This window comes from Typha latifolia, chromosome 2 (assembly GCF_019914945.1).
Source record: "Typha latifolia isolate L0001 chromosome 2, TyphaL0001v2, whole genome shotgun sequence".
Classification (NCBI taxonomy): Eukaryota; Viridiplantae; Streptophyta; class Magnoliopsida; order Poales; family Typhaceae; genus Typha; species Typha latifolia.
Window position 1 is genome coordinate 16,371,682 of NC_133087.1, and position 18,940 is coordinate 16,390,621.

The 18,940-nt window shown below is 37.1% G+C and overlaps 3 protein-coding genes and 1 long non-coding RNA gene across 8 annotated transcripts; 2 read left to right on the forward strand and 2 right to left on the reverse strand.

The window, feature by feature from the left end:
• Nucleotides 1–1,064: 1,064 nt before the first annotated feature.
• LOC140782456 (uncharacterized) lies at nucleotides 1,065–1,538 on the reverse strand. The gene is made up of 2 exons (XR_012107882.1): nucleotides 1,396–1,538; nucleotides 1,065–1,250 (listed from the first exon to the last, which is right to left on the reverse strand). It is a non-coding gene; the product is annotated as an uncharacterized lncRNA (long non-coding RNA).
• Nucleotides 1,539–1,725: 187 nt separating this feature from the next.
• LOC140782455 (cryptochrome-1-like) lies at nucleotides 1,726–8,573 on the reverse strand. Of its 5 annotated transcripts, none has more exons than XM_073129028.1 (7): nucleotides 7,749–8,481; nucleotides 5,641–5,859; nucleotides 4,173–4,885; nucleotides 3,190–3,519; nucleotides 2,851–3,090; nucleotides 2,105–2,428; nucleotides 1,726–2,018 (listed from the first exon to the last, which is right to left on the reverse strand). In XM_073129028.1, exons 1-6 carry the CDS (start codon nucleotides 8,059–8,061, stop codon nucleotides 2,363–2,365), a joined length of 1,881 nt encoding a protein of 626 aa, XP_072985129.1. In that variant the 5' UTR covers nucleotides 8,062–8,481; the 3' UTR covers nucleotides 1,726–2,018; nucleotides 2,105–2,362. The 5 variants fall into 5 exon arrangements, with proteins under 5 accessions (XP_072985129.1, XP_072985128.1, XP_072985126.1 ...); XM_073129027.1 differs by having other exon boundaries at nucleotides 2,105–2,221; nucleotides 2,358–2,428; nucleotides 2,851–3,519; XM_073129025.1 differs by having other exon boundaries at nucleotides 2,105–2,231; nucleotides 2,358–2,428; nucleotides 2,851–3,519.
• A 1,463-nt stretch (nucleotides 8,574–10,036) lies between these two features.
• LOC140782897 (transcription factor MYB30-like) lies at nucleotides 10,037–11,555 on the forward strand. Its single transcript, XM_073129751.1, has 3 exons — nucleotides 10,037–10,296; nucleotides 10,422–10,551; nucleotides 10,950–11,555. Exons 1-3 carry the CDS (start codon nucleotides 10,164–10,166, stop codon nucleotides 11,419–11,421), a joined length of 735 nt encoding a protein of 244 aa, XP_072985852.1. The 5' UTR covers nucleotides 10,037–10,163; the 3' UTR covers nucleotides 11,422–11,555.
• Nucleotides 11,556–12,803: 1,248 nt separating this feature from the next.
• Nucleotides 12,804–18,656, forward strand: LOC140781439 (pre-mRNA-splicing factor SLU7). The gene is made up of 10 exons (XM_073127392.1): nucleotides 12,804–12,967; nucleotides 14,066–14,229; nucleotides 14,326–14,438; nucleotides 14,638–15,054; nucleotides 15,180–15,315; nucleotides 15,415–15,714; nucleotides 16,267–16,483; nucleotides 17,975–18,078; nucleotides 18,156–18,224; nucleotides 18,334–18,656. Exons 1-10 carry the CDS (start codon nucleotides 12,952–12,954, stop codon nucleotides 18,409–18,411), a joined length of 1,614 nt encoding a protein of 537 aa, XP_072983493.1. The 5' UTR covers nucleotides 12,804–12,951; the 3' UTR covers nucleotides 18,412–18,656.
• Nucleotides 18,657–18,940: the final 284 nt, after the last annotated feature.

Below are 18,940 nucleotides of genomic sequence, written 5' to 3' on the forward strand. Positions count from 1 at the left end.
ACTTTTAACATGGATGTTGGAGTTGATATCTAGTAATTTTTTTTAATCTATATATCGGGGATGATACACAAAAATAATTTCATCAAAAGGAATTGAATTGAATTTAGGACATGGGATTTATTGATATTAGAATTTGTGTATAATTTGAAAATGCCAAAATTTGCATGGCAAAATTTTTTATGTTGACATCTTTTGGGCTGGGAATCTTGAGTGATAGGTACTAATAGTTAAATGGGATGGGTATGAGTGGTGGAAGCTTTTTAAAATTATGTTATTAATTTTAGAATTTAAATCAATTTAAAATTAATAATTAAAAGAATTTAAAACTCAAATATTATAAGAATTTTAATAGTTTGTATAATGGTTAGTAACAAAATATTTTTAATGGTTAAGTTACTGAATTAATTTAGGGTTTACATGGGTTTAAAGAACTCTAAAGGTCTCTAAACTGCGATGAATACCTCTCTGTTAGCTTATGAAAAAAAATATAACAACATTAAAGTATTTTCTATTTTTCTCCCTTAGATTTTTTAATCTTTTTCTATATTTTATTCTGATCCGATAGGATTGTATTGGCGACGCACAACAAATTCTAGGTTATTCTTTAGAAAAAAATATAGATGAATAATTCTGCACAGAGAGTGTCACTTTTTTTAGGACAGTTATGTTTCGGCATGCCCCGTAAGACAAAGTTTCTAATACTTTATTTTGTTTATATTAAATAATATTATCGGTTCATTATTTTTCTTAATATAAAAACTAGATTTAGTATGTTACATAAATATTATAAACTAAATTTCTAGGAAAAAAGAAGAAGAAAACCTAACACATTGTAGCTGTAATTTCTCGTCGAGCGTCTAATTTGGTATCATACGTTAATCAAATCCAACTTGAGCGTGCGAACGCAATGGCCAAGTGCTAGGAAAACTATATATTATAACTCCTTTGCTAATGTTTCACAATTTATGATCTAAGAAACGTAAATTTCAACCATATTAACTGGATATTTCTATTGGATACATAAATAAAATTGTGAGAAGACATCAGAAGCAAACAGACAAGTATAAATACAAAGGCACTCAAATAGAAGTCATAGGTTGTAATTAGAAGGGAAACAGAGAAGAAATCTATGCTTTCCTTGTTACACAATAATAAGCAACACAATAGTTTGTCAGGGAGGTGGGAGTCCAGGCTCAAACAGAGGTGGACAGCAATTTGTGAATAAGCCACAGCAGCAGAGACACCACAAGCTGCAATTCATACAATAGAGAGTAAAAGTCTAGACACAAAAAAAAAAATATTCTTTTTTTCTTTCTTTCTTTGTTGCAAATTCATTGCTTACAGTGAATCAAAATAAATTCAGATAGTGAAGAAAGAAATAAATTCATTGCTTACAGTGAATCAAGGAATTCACCAGGTGGTGGTGCCGGAGCCGGTGGAAGCAGTGGAACCTCAGGAGGCAGAGTGGATGGAGGGGGAGGATCCATCGAGGCAAAATTAATAAAAATTAGGTAGTTGCTCATGCACTTCTCTGTTATAGTTCCTCTATCAACCAGCTACTCTTCAAATTGCTAATTACTAGCTACCAGTCAGCCATGCACTATAAAAACTGTAGGTAGAACTCATAATTTTGCCCTGTATAACAGATAGGATATCTTTTATCTTAGATCATATACCTCGTTATGTAATATAAGAAAGAGAAACCAATTTAAAAAGGGTGAAGAATTTAAGTTGTCAAACCTCTTTTATAAAGATAATTTTAACTCTATACATCTAACACTAACACTGATTATTTAGATCAGATGAGATGCCTAGCAACTCACAGCTGAACATGTGTAGTAGAATCCCAAATCAACCTAAAAGCTTAAAGCCTTAAGTTAAACAAATATCTCATTGCCCAAAAAGTTCGATCACGCCAATCATCTATTTCTTGTTCATCTGAAGTTGTCCTCTGATGTTTGCAGCTTGCAGCTTGCAGCAAGGTAGATCTTTTCTCTTTCAAAGATTTCTGTACCAACCTGAGAACGAAAGGGGAATGAACGAATATAGTACACGTAAATACCCAAATTCGCAGGAATTATGTAGTTATTTATCCATTTCTTACCATGGAAGATCATTACTACAAAGCTTGCGGCCCATTCCACTTTCAATATAAGAAGGGCATAGTAATCTGCATGCCCTTAGCTTAGTCTCTAATGATTGCCAGCAGTTCTATACTTCTCTGAAGTGCCCTAAACAGTATAAGAATATACACCAAATATAGAATACATGGAATACAGAACTCTCTGATAGATAACCTTTAGTTTTCTTGTACTAATTCAAAAATGATACAAGACGAAAGTGGAACAGCACTGTACATTAGTCAGGCAGATCTCTTGGGCGGTCTGAAGGCATTGATGCTGCTCTGTGCATCTACATCATCTTCTTCCTACGAAAAAAAATTGGAGCCTGGTTAACACCTGAGATCAGCTAAGCAATTGAATCTAGGTGACCAATTTATGAATAAGGAAGACACTCTTCACCAAGGAATCTAATAGGTTGATTGCATTTGTTTTACTCTCTATAAATGTTTCACAAATTTTGCTTATTCAATGAAGTTGATCGTAACCATCTCAACAGGAAGAGCAACATTAATTACGATGAGGAAGCATGACAATGTCGAACTTGTAAATAAGTTGATCATGCTTCTGCCAACAAAGAAAACGACTCATTTTCAAGAGTATCAAGTAAAATATGATAGAAACTTAGAACAAGGCGTGGAGAAAGAGGAATAGTAATTATGTTATGAGATATTAATTATCTTGTCTAAGTAACAAAATCAGTAACAACCTGTTAACTTTCCATGCTTACCTTCTCTCTTCCAAGTTGGTCTGCATCTAGTGATGGATGCAATGGAGATCCCATTGGAGCATGAGAACTATATTGCTTTGAAGGATTTCCTTCTGATGAAGAAGAGCATGAATTCGGTACAGCAAACAGACGGTTACTGACACTTCTTTTCCTTGCAGATGAGGATTCTGCTGTAGAACGCAAATCTTCATCCATCACCGAAGTTTCCACTTTGCCACTCAACTCGTCTCCATTTGGTCCCTGAACATTTAAGCCTTTCAGTCCCTTATTGCATGAACTGGCCTTAATGTTATGGACAGAGGGCACTCTCTGATCAAGAGATGAACTACTATAGACTACCTCCTTCTTTACAATGACCTTCGGAATGTCCAAACTATTTATGCTAACTAGATTATCATCCACGACTTCATCCGAATTACTTAATATTGCAATTTTTGCAGCTCTGTCCAATTCCCACATCATGGAGACAGCATCATCTAGGCGTTCACGAGCTGTATTAAGGTCTACAATGGGCTCTGGGTAATTCAGGCCTAGTTCGACTCCAGCAACCATAAGTACAGATTTCGGAGCATTCCATGGATGATGGATCCATTCCGTTGGCATTCTTGCAAGTTCAGGAATCCAATATCTAACATATTCACCATCTGGATCAAACTTGTTACCTTGAACCTAATTTCCAGGATAAGAAAGTACAAAAAATGAAAAAGGTTCCAATTCATGCTTTTAAGTACATATAAATTGAGCTGAATGGAAAGAGATATATATATATATATATATATATATATATATATATATATATATATTTGGGGGGTGTAAAGCAAGAGTTATCTAGAAGAAGCAAATTAACTCGGAAATAAAAGAATGGATTAGTTGGCACTTTCTTGATTTAATAGGAATGTGAGACTTCTCTACTAATCAGAATGCTGAAGGGAACTTCCTTTCTTGGTTGAGAATATGGGAATTTGCAATACATGGAAAGACTATTAAGTACAATACATCTTTTTTTCTTCATTTAGAGTGAGATGGCAAATTTCGTTTACAACACGTGGTACTGCACCTCAAACCTGGGGACTATTTAATTGAAGGAACTCGATTAAATAACGATCTTAAACACAAATTTGATTCAGTTCAATAAGAAATTGTTTTTAATAAGTATGTTGAGCAAGCTACATTTCCGGTCAATTATTCCAACAATCTCAGGTTAGGTGAATTAGGTTAGGTAAAGGGAGCATGCAGGAAAAGCAAGGTGATTAGGTTTCTTAATTTCCACTTCAAAGTGCAACCTTTCTAAATTGTAAAATATATATCAAGCAATCACATACCTCTGGACTATCAAGACGGTTGAGCTCATGTCCATCAGGTAAGCTACCTGATATATACTGCCAACCAAGGATATCACTTTCCAAGTCAGCATCCAATAATGTATCCCAAAAGTACTTCATTCCCCATGTCCATGGCAGTAAAAGAAATTTCACAAAGAAACTTGCAACAATTACTCTAGTTCTATTGTGTATCCAACCAGTTGCCCAAAGTTCTCTCATGCCTGCATCTACCAATGGGAAACCTGTCCTTCCCTGCCTCCAAAACTTAAATTGAAGCTCATCTGCACGCCAAGGATAGTGTTTCAAATTTCCCAACAATGACCTTTCATGCGTGAACGGAAAGTTGAAACACAGATAACGTGAGTATTCTCTAAGACCAATTGAACGTAGAAAGAGGTTCACGCTCTCTTCTGCATCAGAGTCATCATCTTTTGCCCAATAAATCTGCTTCATTCTAACGGTTTGATAAACTTTCCTCACACTAAGTTCACCAAAATGGAGATATGGTGACAATAGTGAAGTTGTTGTTCTCTCCACCTTCATATTATTTTTTGAGTATTCTAGTAGATGCCCCTCAACAAATTCAGAAAGCACCTTGTCTGCATTGCTCCACCCTGGGGTCCATCCCCTGCTTAGCAAAGCATTACTTGATTTCTCTGCCTCATTTTCAAGACCAAGGTCTTCAAGTGAACATGATTGAATATTTTCTACTCCTGGAACAGCAAATAATAGGATAAACAATGAAACATGTTCTATATGGACAGCATGGAAGTTTAAACAGATCAAGCACTTCATCCCAAAAGTCAAAGCCATTTTTATTATTTTTCCAGTAATTACATCTCAGGGACATGTCATGGGACGGGAGTACGTATATACATCTCACATCCATTTGGGACAACAGCATGAGTGATACTCTTGCAAGACTGTATCCATCACCTTCTGAGTTCTGACCAATAATATCTATGAGCAGCATTCAATAAAAGCATAACCAAATGTGCACCTTCCTGACCAATTAAATCTAGGAACATCATTCAATAAATACTAATTAAATGTGCGGAAAAACTGAATGAATAATAAGTTCCACTTCAGAGGCTGGTCCTAGTTGTACATTTACTTTCAATGATTATTACTATGAATAATTCTTCATGGCTCAATTAACCAATGCCTTGTAAAGCTAATGGGCCATCTAACAGGATGTTAATAGAAATTTGCATTGTCATGCTTGCTGAATGTCGTCATATAGCTTCTGATGTCACATCCCTCTTTCTAATAGACTATGCCTTATAACAACTAATCACAGTAGACATTGAAATATCCTTAAATATAGCGAGCTGAAATTTTGGAGAGAACCATAGGGAAAAGAATAGACTACGAGGATGGTCAAGTAAATGACTCAAAAAGAGTTTATTTCTGAACAAAATTGTCTTCAAACAAATTAATTGAAATAAGAATTACATTAAACATGCACCTGTGGGTGGCACCAACCTCCATGGAGGAGTTGATGTTAGCTCAATTGGCAAGGTCATGCACTTATCCCAGAATGCACTGAAGGTTGTAAAAGCATGCCCATTCTCATCATAGACATCCCACGGTTCGAAAAGCAGGTCAGCGTTAAAGCTTTGCACAGAGATTCCAAGGGCAACAAGCTGATTTTTTATTTTGTGATCGCGAACAAGTGAAACGGGGTCTGAAATTGAGATAATGCAAGTAAGGATGACGAAGAAAATTTAGGCTACAAATAAAAGATCTTCATATAGACAAAAAGAGATATTCCCACCAGATTCCTATAAGCAAAAAAGCAATATTTTATTACAAGTGCTCTAACAGCACGTTCAAAATGCAGTAGAGCATTCTTGATGGACCTGTTTCAGGTTAATGGTATCAACTTTCATGTCATATTATATTTGAACAGTATGACCTATATGCTTATAAGACCAATAGAGATGTACTAATGCTCTACAAAAGGAAACAAAAAAGGTTACATAAAAAAGGGAGCTTATTTCTAATCTCTTCCTAAGTAAGGTCGCCACCAATATCCTAGATATTTGTATTGGGCGTGCTGCTTCTTCTCGTCTAGATAAGCTAATCTGGAAGCCTGCTCCCACAGGTGACTCGGCCAAGTTGGCGTATGTTTCATATGGAGGATGGGCAAGCTCTTCTTCCACCAACCTTGCCAAACAGCTATGGAAGCTTGTCTAGAAGTGCAACAATCTCATCCCTCGAGTTTGGAGGTCTCTCTCTGGACCCTGTCTACTTCGTATCCCTCTTATTGATCTCCTACCCGCTTTGTCTAGATGCCCTATAAACGATGGAACACTTGCTATTTAGTTGCCATTTTGTATTTTTTTTCCCGAGCTATTTGGTTCAATAGTAATAGGTTTTGACCCGACGAAACCATATCAAGCAATCTATATATAGTCTTCTAATCAAACTAATCACTTAAAGAAATAAAACAAACCCTAATCTAATCAAACTCTTCAAACAAAAAAAACAACTTAACAAATGATCAAGTCATCGGGCTTTCCAATGGACTAAAGGATGTTAGAACGCATCGGCGAACTTTGCTCTTGGTCAAAAGCATTACCATCTTTCTTTTGATCTCCTTTCCTATGCTCTCAATGTACTGTGGTGCCTATGGAAGGAAAGGAATGCTTTTGTTTTCACAAAGGTGTCGCCGTCCCCTACTAATGTAGTTTTGCAAGCTGAGGATTTATGCATGCATGGGATGATTAATTCTGATGTCACATCCCTCTTGGTCAAAAGCTCTTATTTTCCGACATCTGGCCTTTAGATGGTGACATGGTCAGTTGCATCGATGCCATGTGGAAAGGAGGGTGTTCTGGTGGGCAAGTGTTCTAATAGCTATTTATCCTAATGAAGTCTATCTTTGGAAAGCCAAGTTCCTGGAGTCTTGTCGCAGCGGTTTACACGGAGAGGCCCAAGCACTCCTGTTGGAATTCTAGAGCTGACTAAGTTAGTGGGTAAAAGGAGAGGTTGGATTTACAACGACTCCCTCTTCATAGTTAACATTGTATTTGGCCTTTGTGACTGCCTAGACTGGACTGTTTACCCTCTAGTCTAGGAGTGCTCTAGGTAGATTTCTTTGTTTCCCTCTGTTAGAATATACTTCATGAGAGGTGCAACAAACACCATAGCTCATAACCTTGTCACTCTAGCCTATCAAGATCTTACTTGGAAAGAATGGACTGATCCACCTCTATCCCCCCTTTGCTATTGAGGTTGTTCCAAAGATCTTTAATTGAATTTTCTATCTACGGATGTTCATTAAAAAAGAATTGCAACTTGCAATTGGTGAGAAAACAACATCTGGATATCACTAGCTTAAGATCTTCCTACCCAGTTTCGACATATAAACACAACTGATGCATTGCACATAGCAAATTAAAAGAAATTTTTTTGTTTATATAGTAAAATAAAGCTCCCTACAACTGGGGATATAGAGTGAAGTACATCAAGTGGAGCTCTTGGCAGGAATTGATTCTCGAAAGGGCCAACTGAAAACAAAGTGCAGAATAGAGACTGCAAAAGGAGGATAGAGACAAGGATTTAGCATACCATATAGATGATTATAAACCAGTCTAGACGCGCCAATTGCGCCAATGCACTGCAGAATAGCTGCAAGAGTACTCTCTGCTCGGATTAAAACAAGGGGGGATCCAAGTGACTTCAATGACCGGTCGAGGTGCGCAATCGACTGCTTCAACCACCACCGAGAAGCTCGGCCCGGGTAGAACTGCCCTTCTTCACTAGGGCACCAAATGAATATTGGAAGAACACAAGCATCCTTTGCCGCCGCAGCTAAGGCCGGGTTGTCCTCAATCCTCAAGTCCCTCCTAAACCAAACAATGGTCTTGGATGGACTACTCATGATCGCACCGATCTCACACCACCATAATTAGCACAACAATACTCAAATCATGGATAGATGAAGTATTAGACTGTTCCACTTCCACCAGTAGATAGTAAAGTAGATGGAGGGGCGGAAATTACCCAAAAGTTGCTCCAACACGTACAAATCAAGCAACCCAACTGAGGGATCTTTCCTGCCCTAAATTCTTCTCCCTATCAAGAAAAAGATTCCACCTTTCCGAAGGAAATCACAAATTGGGCAGGGGAAGCGGGAGCTCTGCACACAAAGATCCAACCTTGACCCCCCCCCCCACCCCCAATCTAGAGCGATCAGCAAAACGCAACACGCCAAACCCTCGGAAGAAATCTATATAATCCAATCCCGATGAGAGCTTAATCCAAATCCCACCTTATCTTTTTCCCAAGAAGGCCTTCCACCAACTGAATCCCGAAGTACCCCCCAAGTTGGCCACTTGAGAAAGCATTCCTTCTCCAATTGCAACACGTCTTTCTTCATTTATTTACTCATTTATCCGACATTAAGTTTGGATTTCAGCTAAGAAGAGAGCACAAATGGACAAATTGAGACGAGCAATGAATAGAACTTTACCTCCATTTGGCAAAAGTACAGGACCCACCACCACCAGATATAATCTTATGGGATTAATGCATTAGAAAACAACTTGTCTCTACCTCCTATCTTTGCTTTTTATCACATGCAAGGCGTACCTAGGATTTATTATTAGATGGGACCAAGTAAGGACTAAGGATATAATATTATTTAATAACTTTTACTCGTACTATATTTAGAAGAAAATTTTAATTAAGAGCGGGGCCAAATAGTGATATTAATAAAAAAAATTTATTATTTACATTTATTTATAGTATAGTACAATTAGTTAAATAAAAATATTAAAAAAAAAAACATGTTCCCCACCGCCCCCCCCCCCTTCTCCCAGCACAGTACTAACTGGGAGCCTATCCATTATCCAAAGATTAGAAAGTAGGGTGCGAACAATAAAATCGTAAAAAATCCCGGGTGTGAATGTAAATTTTGTTTTGTTTTTTTAAACCCCCACGTCTCTCTCAGCGCTGCACTGTTTCTTTCTCCGCTCATGGCCACTGGCCAGCCCCCAACCCATGCTGGGAGTGGTCCAAATACAACGATGATGAGATAATTATACGAGGACAAAAAAACTCACACATACGGGAAGCGACCGACGGTGGTGGGGCTTTTTAATTACCTAAGTTTATTTACTATCTCCTTTTAGGAGATTCCTGCATGGGTAATAAAAATTTATAGAATATACGTGTAAAATAGTAATAATTCAGAAGATCTAAATAAAATTATCTCTTTAAAATATTAATTTTATGTCACATGAAATATAGTTAATATTTTTTATACTAGTGCTCAACTAAACTAAACAGTAGAATAATTTATACTGATATTAATTCTCTTCTGGTATTAAAAAAAAAAAATTTGCCTACTGGTTTATGCGTCTAAGGCTATCGCAAATTCGTCACCGCATCTCTATCCCTTCCCGCCGTCGTCGCCGACTCCGTCCCCAGATGAATGCCTTCACTACTACTTCGTACCTTTCATCAGTGCACGAATTTGACTTTGACCTGAGGGAGACTCTTCATTCTACTAACAGAGGACGTGAGCCAATCAGCAGCCTTCTTTTTTTGATCCATTATATAAAAGTAGAAAAGAAAAGAAAAGAAGATCAAGGGTCAAAAGAAGGCCACAAATGCTTCCAACCTTTGAATCTGCTTCTATTCAGATTAAAATAGCGAGTGGCATCTGCAAACATATCAACAAAGAGGAAGTTTTGAAACTTAATAGCCTAATTCCAAGTGCCATGAACTGTATACCATCGTTCAAAACAGTTCTGTGATGTATATTTCTTAAGATAATCCAAAACACTACTTCCCAGAAGTTGCCAAAGTTGACAAAAACTTTGATTAATCGCTGCACGTGGGAGAATTGAATGCCTTGCGAGAACAAATAGCAGCAGGGTCTGAGGAGCTCGTTGTTCTTCTGTACGTTAAGCCTATTTGGACTTTGAGGAGAGAAAGAAAGCGAGAAAGAAATTAGAGGGCTTTCCTTCAGCTTCTGAGATGGTGAGAGCTCCTTGCTGTGAGAAGATTGGGCTCAAGAAGGGGCCATGGACTCCAGAAGAAGACCAGATACTCGTATCCTTCATCAGCAATCACGGCCATGGCAACTGGCGCACGCTGCCCAAGCTAGCAGGTGATGCTCTCGTGTTGGGTGTTCTTGAATGCTCTCGTGTTGGGTGTTCTTGAATTCATTCAAGAAAGAGGTGCTTAACTAATTAGCAGCAGTTCTGATATATGATCATCTCTGGAATTCTTCAGGCCTCCTGAGGTGCGGAAAGAGCTGCAGGCTCCGGTGGACGAACTACCTGCGGCCCGACATCAAACGAGGCAACTTCACCAGGGAAGAAGAGGAAACGATCATCAACTTGCATGAATTGCTTGGAAACAGGTGCTCCCTCTTTCTCTCTTCCTCCTCCTCCTCTGATTAAGAAACTTTATAATCTTAGCTAGAAAAAAATAATAGAATTACTAGTAAACAGTAGGTCCTTTTGTGTTTATTGAACTCTTCATCATGTTGCTTTTTTCATGACCAAGATCATAAATGGGCACAGAAGGAAAGAGATGAGAGAGGAGTGCGATAAATAAATGAATAAGAATATATAAATAATGCACAAAGCACCATAAGATGCAATTAATTCGGTTAGCTGTAACACCGGGCCAAATAAATAACTAGCTAACGAACTCGTGTTGTCGGAATCAAATCTTTATAATATGAATATATGATCAGATCTCTGTTTAATATATGAAGGAGATGCCTTAAAAAAATACTTCTCACTTTGTCTGCAGATGGTCTGCAATTGCAGCAAGGCTGCCAGGTCGAACAGACAACGAGATCAAGAACGTGTGGCACACCCACTTGAAGAGGAGGGTTGCATTGAAACAAACACCCCAAGAACCCAAGAAGAAGAAGGTTGAATCCAAATCTGCAACTAGTCTTGAGTCGAATTCGCCGCAACGATCGTTGAGTGACGAGTTATCAACTTCAGTTACCGAGTCATCAACTATCACTACTAGTAGTAGTGCAGCTAATGTTGGTGTCAAAGATGAGAGCATCTCTTCACAAGAGGTTGGAGAGATTGATGAGAGTTTTTGGATGTCAGATGCATTGCCAATGCGTAGCAGAGGATTGGAAGTATGTTATGATGGAATAATGGGTGAGAAGTGCAGCTCATTGGGCGCATTAAACAGTGAAGACATGGACTTCTGGTTGAGGATCTTCATGGAAGCTGGAGATGTGAAGGATTTGCCACAAATTTGAGCAAATTCTGGGGGAGATTTGAGCAAGTGAGAAGGAAACTAGTAGAAGTTTTTGCTGTGAACCTTGCACAAGTGCAAAAGTTTGTGATTTGGGGAAACATTTCTACTTTGCATTAATGCAGACCTATTAAAGCATGATATAGATCTTCAATTCATTACATACCAATAGTTTATTATCTAAACAATTTCACTACTTAAATATAGTTGTATCACTATAAATTTTAGGGTCGATTTGTTACTTGTGGTCAGAATAAAAACTCATTTCTGGGGAGCTTTTGCAGGTTCAGCAATCAGCATCATGAAATACTTTTTTTAAAGCAAAAAAGTCTTTAAGGTCGGCTAGAAGTTTCAACATTTGAATAGATGGTATATCAACTCAGTCTAACTGTTGTTTGAGTAATAGATTTTTTCACATAAGTTCAAAACAACCTTTTCATCTCTGGACCAGATAAATAAAAATTAAATTGAAAAAAGAAAGCTGGGGCTACAAATGAATACAAATACTAATCACCTCTAGTAGGATTGGTAAGTACTATTCTCAATAGTTCGGCAACGCACACAACTTAAAATCTAAACTAGACGACTTAATATATTAACTAAAGCTTAAAAAAAATTTAATGCTTTTATTTCCAGGAAGGATTGAGCCTGTATCTAGACTAGGCGGCTTAGAGTCTTTAAACTTGACTAAGATTATTACAAAGTAAAAAATAAATTATAAATAAGGCTAAAAGTTTTAAAGTGAAAAAATATAACATTTATTTAGAATTAAATTTAATAAAAATAATTATACTTAAACCCTCTAAACTGTCATCAATTTTCGCGTATCATTCATGAACTTTTTTTTTTCGACATATAGATTATCTAAACTATTAGAAAATATCTCACCCTATCACGACACAACGTAAATAGAAAAATTGAAGGTAAGCATTTTAACAACTGAAATTTATATCTCTTCTTCTCCCTAAAATATAATAGTAAATACGTTAACAACTTAAGACATAAAAAATGATCGAATTTTAAAATAAAATTCGAAAAGATATAGAAAAGATGATGAAAGTTCATGGGGTTATAAATGTAACAAACCTAACTTAATATTATGAAAATACCCCCTTATAATTCTGTAAGATGCCGGCATCTTTCAGAGAGATAAGAGAGCATTTCTTTAGAAATAAATTTGATGAATATTCTTCCCTTTAGCCATTATTAACTTAGGATCATTTGTAAAATGAAGTCTAAATACTAAAAAAAGGTATGTTGGAACCGTAAATTCGTAAAACAATAGGGTGTGAAATATAATTTTCCCCTAGAAACTGTAGATTGAAGGCAACAGAATCAGGCCCACTCCGGCCCGCTAAATCACCGACTCCGACTCGACCTGGGCTTGACTCGTTCAGTATAAATAACAACGGGGAGGGCAAATTTGTCAATTTTATCGCGTCCTATCTCTCTCCTCTCTTCTTTTTTCTCCTTTCCTCGACCCCTTGCCCGAAGAATCGAAGTCTAGGGTTTCGAAGATAGGAGCGAGACGATCATGGCGACGGCATCAGGTGAAGATTCTAATCCATCTCTTGTTTTAAATCTTTGACTTCCTAAAGGATTTTTCTCGGGAGAATTGGATCAGGTGTCATGCTTTTGTGAATCCTTGATTTCTTTTTGAATCCGAGGTGGTTAGTGATTTGGTGAGAAACTAGGGTTTAGGTGATTCCATATTTTTCCCTTTCCACTCAAAATCTCTCACTTCTCCGGCCGCTGCCGCCACTTCCCGATTTCTCCACGCACCTCAGTAATTTTCATGGATTTCGACCTCAACGCTGCTTGAAAGTCCGAACTTTTGACATAGGCAACTACAGATCGCGGCTCAAGATGGTAAGCGATCGCGTCCTGCTACCTTGGATCAAGATGGCAAGAAATTGGTTGATGTCCTCGAATCATCTGAAACCTTCGTCTCTGTCTTCTGGAGACCTATGAAGAGTTTGAAGCTGCTTTGATTTCCTTGTTGGTCAACTGTACGTAGTTGCCCAACTCAAAGTTCCGGTCTTTGCCACAAACTCGTGGCTTTTGAGCAGCAGCGAGCCAGGAACCTTGCTAATCTGGTAGAGTGCGTGGTCCTAGAATGGGAGTGATGGTTGTGGCTGCAAAATGCAATTTGGTGTGGAAAAGGGGGGTTTAGAGGTGTCCATAAATTAATTCAGGAGGTTTTTTATATTCTTTTTATGTGTTTTGGCTTTTTTGCATGCATCTGCTTCACCTTGTCGAATTCTTGGACTATGTGGCTGATATCTACCCTCTTTGTCTATATGGAGACCGGAAAGGATTTTAAGCTAAAGTTATATTCTTGATGAACATTACCTGTAAATGAGGATGCAATAATTGAGCATATACTTTAGTTGCATGTATGGTAACAGTTTAATTTTTTTAAAATTATTATCTAAAATTGTTTACTATCCAATTGTTCTCATAATGAACTAACTTAAAAATTATAACAATACTAGGTATCGATAAGTATATCTGATAAGTACATCATTGCATGTGACGGGTTTTATTTTATCATATTTTGACATACGATATGCTGGAAAAGTTCTTTAGTATATGGTACCAAACTACAATGAAAGTTTCTAATTCTAACCTGTTATCTTTTCATGTAGTGTCATTCAAGTCTCGAGAAGACCATCGTAAACAACTTGAGTTGGAGGAAGCACGTAAGGCTGGGCTTGCTCCTGCTGAGGTTGATGAAGATGGAAAGGAGATTAATCCGCACATTCCCCAGTACATGTCATCTGCACCTTGGTATCTTAATGCTGAGAGACCAGTAGGTTTTCTAAACTAATGTTCCTTTTTTTTATTGTTAGTGCTTGCTTGCAGTAGTATTTGATAGAGGTCTAACACTGACTGCAACTGTTCTCAGAGTTTGAAGCATCAGAGAAAATGGAAGTCTGACCCAAATTACACAAAATCATGGTACGATAGAGGTGCAAAAATATTTCAGGCAGATAAATTTAGAAAAGGTTCTTGTGAAAAGTAAGTATACTTCATTTAGAATCATCCTCTCTCATTCAGTTACACTTTCTAACTTGAATAGTGCAAATACGGCATATATCCTAATTACATGCTATTGTTGTTTCATGTTTCATGCTTAATTATTGTCTCAAACTATTCCATATTTCAATTTACATCTTAGTTAAAAAAAGTCTCATTACATATATTTATTATGTTGTAGTTGTGGGGCGATGACTCATGATAAGAAGTCATGCATGGAGCGACCCCGGAAGGTGGGAGCTAAGTTCACAAATATGTATATTGCTCCAGATGAAAAAGTGGAGATGTTTGAACTTGATTATGATGGAAAACGTGACCGTTGGAATGGGTATGATGCGTCCACTTATGCTCGTGTGATCGAACAATATGAAGCTAGGGATGAAGCTAGGAGAAAGTATCTAAAGGAACAACAACTTAAAAAGCTAGAGGAAAAGAACAATAATCAGAATGCTGAGGAGGGCGAGGTTAGTGATGAAGATGATGATGAGGATGAGTTGAAGGTAGATGAGGCTAAGGTTGATGAGAGCAAACAAATGGACTTTGCAAAGGTGGAGAAGCGTGTGCGTACTACTGGTGGTGGAAGCACTGGGACTGTAAGGTAATTTTAACTTGGAACTCTTGGAGCTTCTCCTAAGCACTTTTATTGTCCAAAACCACTACTTTATGCATATTGGTTTTCTTCAGTTGTTGATATTTGCTGTAAAATCTCTTTTTTCTTTTCAGGAATTTGCGTATTAGAGAAGATACTGCAAAGTACCTATTGAATCTTGATGTAAACTCTTCCCACTATGACCCAAAAACCCGTTCGATGCGTGAGGATCCTCTGCCAGACATGGATCCAAATGAGAAGTTCTACGAAGTGAGTTTTCAATCTAACACCCCCCCACACAAAAAGAAAAGAAACGAAAAGAAAAGAATCTCTTATGTGATTATTCTTTGGTTTTATCTTGTACTGTAGGGTGATAACCAATATAGAGTTAGTGGACAAGCATTGGAGTTCAAACAGCTCAATATTCATGCTTGGGAAGCTTTTGAAAAAGGACAAGATATACACATGCAAGCTGCCCCATCTCAAGCAGAATTACTATATAAGAACTATCAGGTTATCAAAGAAAAGTTGAAAAATAGAATGAAGGATACCATTATGGAGAGATATGGAAATGCAGCATCTGAGGAGGCACTTCCGAGGGAACTTCTTCTAGGGCAAAGTGAGAAAGAGATTGAATATGACCGTGCTGGTCGAATTATTAAAGGACAGGTATGTCATCTTCTGGATTCCTTCATTTTTCTTTCTTGTGCATTTGGAAAAGCAAGTAGCTATCCCAGTAGGTGTGCAGCTTTAACTTTGCTTTAGTAACCGTTTGTTGTATATTGTGATCTTCATCCTCAATGTTCCAAAGTTGGCGACTGTTGTGTACAATGTTGTGCTTAAGTGCATAGTATGTATTAGTTGACATGCAGTTAAAGCTAAGCAGATTTAGGAGTTATGTAAAATTGGAATGATGAATAACTGAAACAAAAGATCAAAAAATGTAAATGAATCTATTTTGTAAGCCTTCAGGTTGCTGTCTGTCTACTTTAGTGCCTAATTTCCTATGTAGTTATATTACAGTAGGCCTAGGCATGTTGCCAAATAACCATTGCGTAACTCGGCTGCTTAAGGAATGTGCCTGCGGTCCATGGCAGTGTAGCCATGGATCTGCATGCATATATGGATGCACATTCTTTATAGTATCTTGCATCCAGTTCAAGTACATTCATTGTCCATGGCAAAGTATTCAGGTCTTATGTTATTGTGATATGTTTGCAGGAGGCATCTCTTCCGAGGAGTAAATATGAGGAAGATGTCTACATTAATAACCACACAACTGTGTGGGGTTCATGGTGGAAAGATCACCAGTGGGGCTACAAATGCTGCAGACAAACAATCCGAAACAGCTACTGCACAGGGTCAGCTGGAATTGAGGCTGCTGAGGCTGCAGCAGATCTAATGAAGACCAACATGGCTCGCAAGGAGGCCGCTGACGGTTAGTATAAGTCTTGGCAACTCATTTATATACTATAATTATGTACATATACTTTTTTGATGACTGGAATCCCATCTTGTTTCATTGATCTCTCTTTTTCCTTGCAAAACTTAATGATCATAACATGCCTTTTGTTATCTTCTCAGGAAGTTAGTTTGATCTGGATACAGGAGAAATATTAAATCATTGACCTTTCATAGCTATCTTAGATAAATTAGGGGTGTTCGGTGCCTAAAGGTTAATTTCCATCCTCTTCCTATATTTAAATTCATACATTATAAAAAATCTAAACATTTCGGAAGGAAAAAAAGAAACATCTCTTGTTAGAGCATCTCCAAGGGAGGGCTCTATAATTAGAGCCCAAAGGTTCCAAATATAGAGCCAAGAGCCCGGTGTACTTCAATGCACCGGGCTCTATATTTATTATTTAATTAATATAATATATATTTATATATTATATTTTAAATCACTTAATAAGTCCTCTTAATATTATTATTTTTTAATAAAAAATACATGGTTAGAAAACTCTCATTGATATCTTTATAATAAGACTAATATTCAATAGTTTTAAAAATAATTTTAAATGACTATTTTTTTAATTAAAAGCATCGAAATTATATTACACGAAATAAAAATAAAATATTTAAAATAACTTAAATAATTTAATATTAGATTCATTTTAAAGATCTCGATGAGAGCATTCTAATGGTATTATTTTTATTAAAAATTGATTAGCAAAACTAATTATATATTTAGTTTAATTAATTAGATTATTTAATAAAGGATACAGACGGAATTTAAATTTTTGGATTAAACTTTTGTAGGGCAAAATTGGCATTTCCAAAAGATGAATAGTATTGGAGCTGGGCTCCAAATTTGGAGCTCCACCAAGCTCCAAATTTAAAGTTTTAGACTCCGATTAGAAATGCTCTTAGGCACAGGTGGTTAAGAACTTTAACTGTCAATCAAGCAGATCTATTATTGGATGTGAGACCATTAAACTAGTGGAAACATCACTGCTAATCAATAAGAAAAACATAATTTTGAAGGTGTGAGCTGAGTAATTGCTTGCTTCTCTGTCAGTGGCCACTAGTGATTCTTTTGATATGATAGGGTAATGCATCTCTTGTTGTCCATCTTGTGGTTCAATTTTAAAATGGATTCAGTCTTTTTAATTGCTAGGGAAGTTTGAGCAATCTGTTTCTCGTTTAATGGTGAAATTGGACAGAGCCTGAGTTAGCTAATTTTGCATAAACTTTTTTTATAGTGGCTGACAGTAGTTAAGCCAAATTTAGAACTGTATGAATGATGAACGAATGGATCTAAGGACCCTCTGCTTTGCTGATATTGCTTATTTTCTCCTCTGAGGCCCTTATTTATTTGTTCCCTTTCCTGAGCTACTCTCCGATTAAATAGCATGAGTAATATACTTTTGAGTTATTCATATTATCCATATGGATTTGATCCCTGATTTTTTATGTTGTATCACAGAGAAATCTGAGCAACACGAGGAGAAGCGGCTTGCCACTTGGGGAACTGAAGTCCCAGATGACCTAGTTTTAGACAAGAAATTACTTGCTGAAGCTTTGAAGAAAGTAAGTTGGTTCCTGATTCATCTGATTCTTGATATGTCATAAGCTATAGATGCTGAACCTGGCTTGCTTATTGGCAGGAGGACGAGAGGAAGAAGGAAGAGAGGGATGAGAGGAAGAGGAAATACAATGTGAAATGGAATGATGAGGTATGTTTCTTGGATTGGATGTTGCATTTTATGCTCTGTTTGCTACTAGTATGTTGGCGTTACATTGTTAGAATAGAATTAGATTGCTCAAGCTGCTATTATTGTGTAGGTCACTGCTGAAGATATGGAGGCCTTCCGGATGAAGAGGGTTCATCATGACGATCCAATGAAAGACTTCCTCCATTAACAATGTTAAGATGTTTGATTATCTGCCCGTTGTGTTGTATATATCAATGAGAATGTGGAGATTTGGGGTCTCAGTTGCTGATGTTTCTTTACTTGAATAGTATCAAATGCATAACTATTTCTGTAGAAATCAGACAACTCCAAATGCAATGAAATATGACCCCCCTTCTTGTGTGTGGGATTTCTAAGACATTACAAGAGATCTCCTTTGAGGAATAAAAAATGAGAAGTTTTGATTCTCTTCCATTCCAATGATCCAAGTCAGGTTATGTCTACTGAATTTGTACGCCCTGAAAAAAAAAATTAAGGCTAGCAGGTTGATTACATTTTGAGTACTTGCCTTTTGCATCACACCTTGCAATTTGTCGATGGTTGATTTTATAGTGAGATCCATTGGTGATGCTTTTCCTCACAAATTAGGGAAACAACGGCCACAGTTGGAATCTATATCTAATAGTTGTGTGATATAGCTAATTGCAGGGATTTCTTATTTGTTTTTATCCCCCTCTAAGTCTTTTAAGTTGATATTT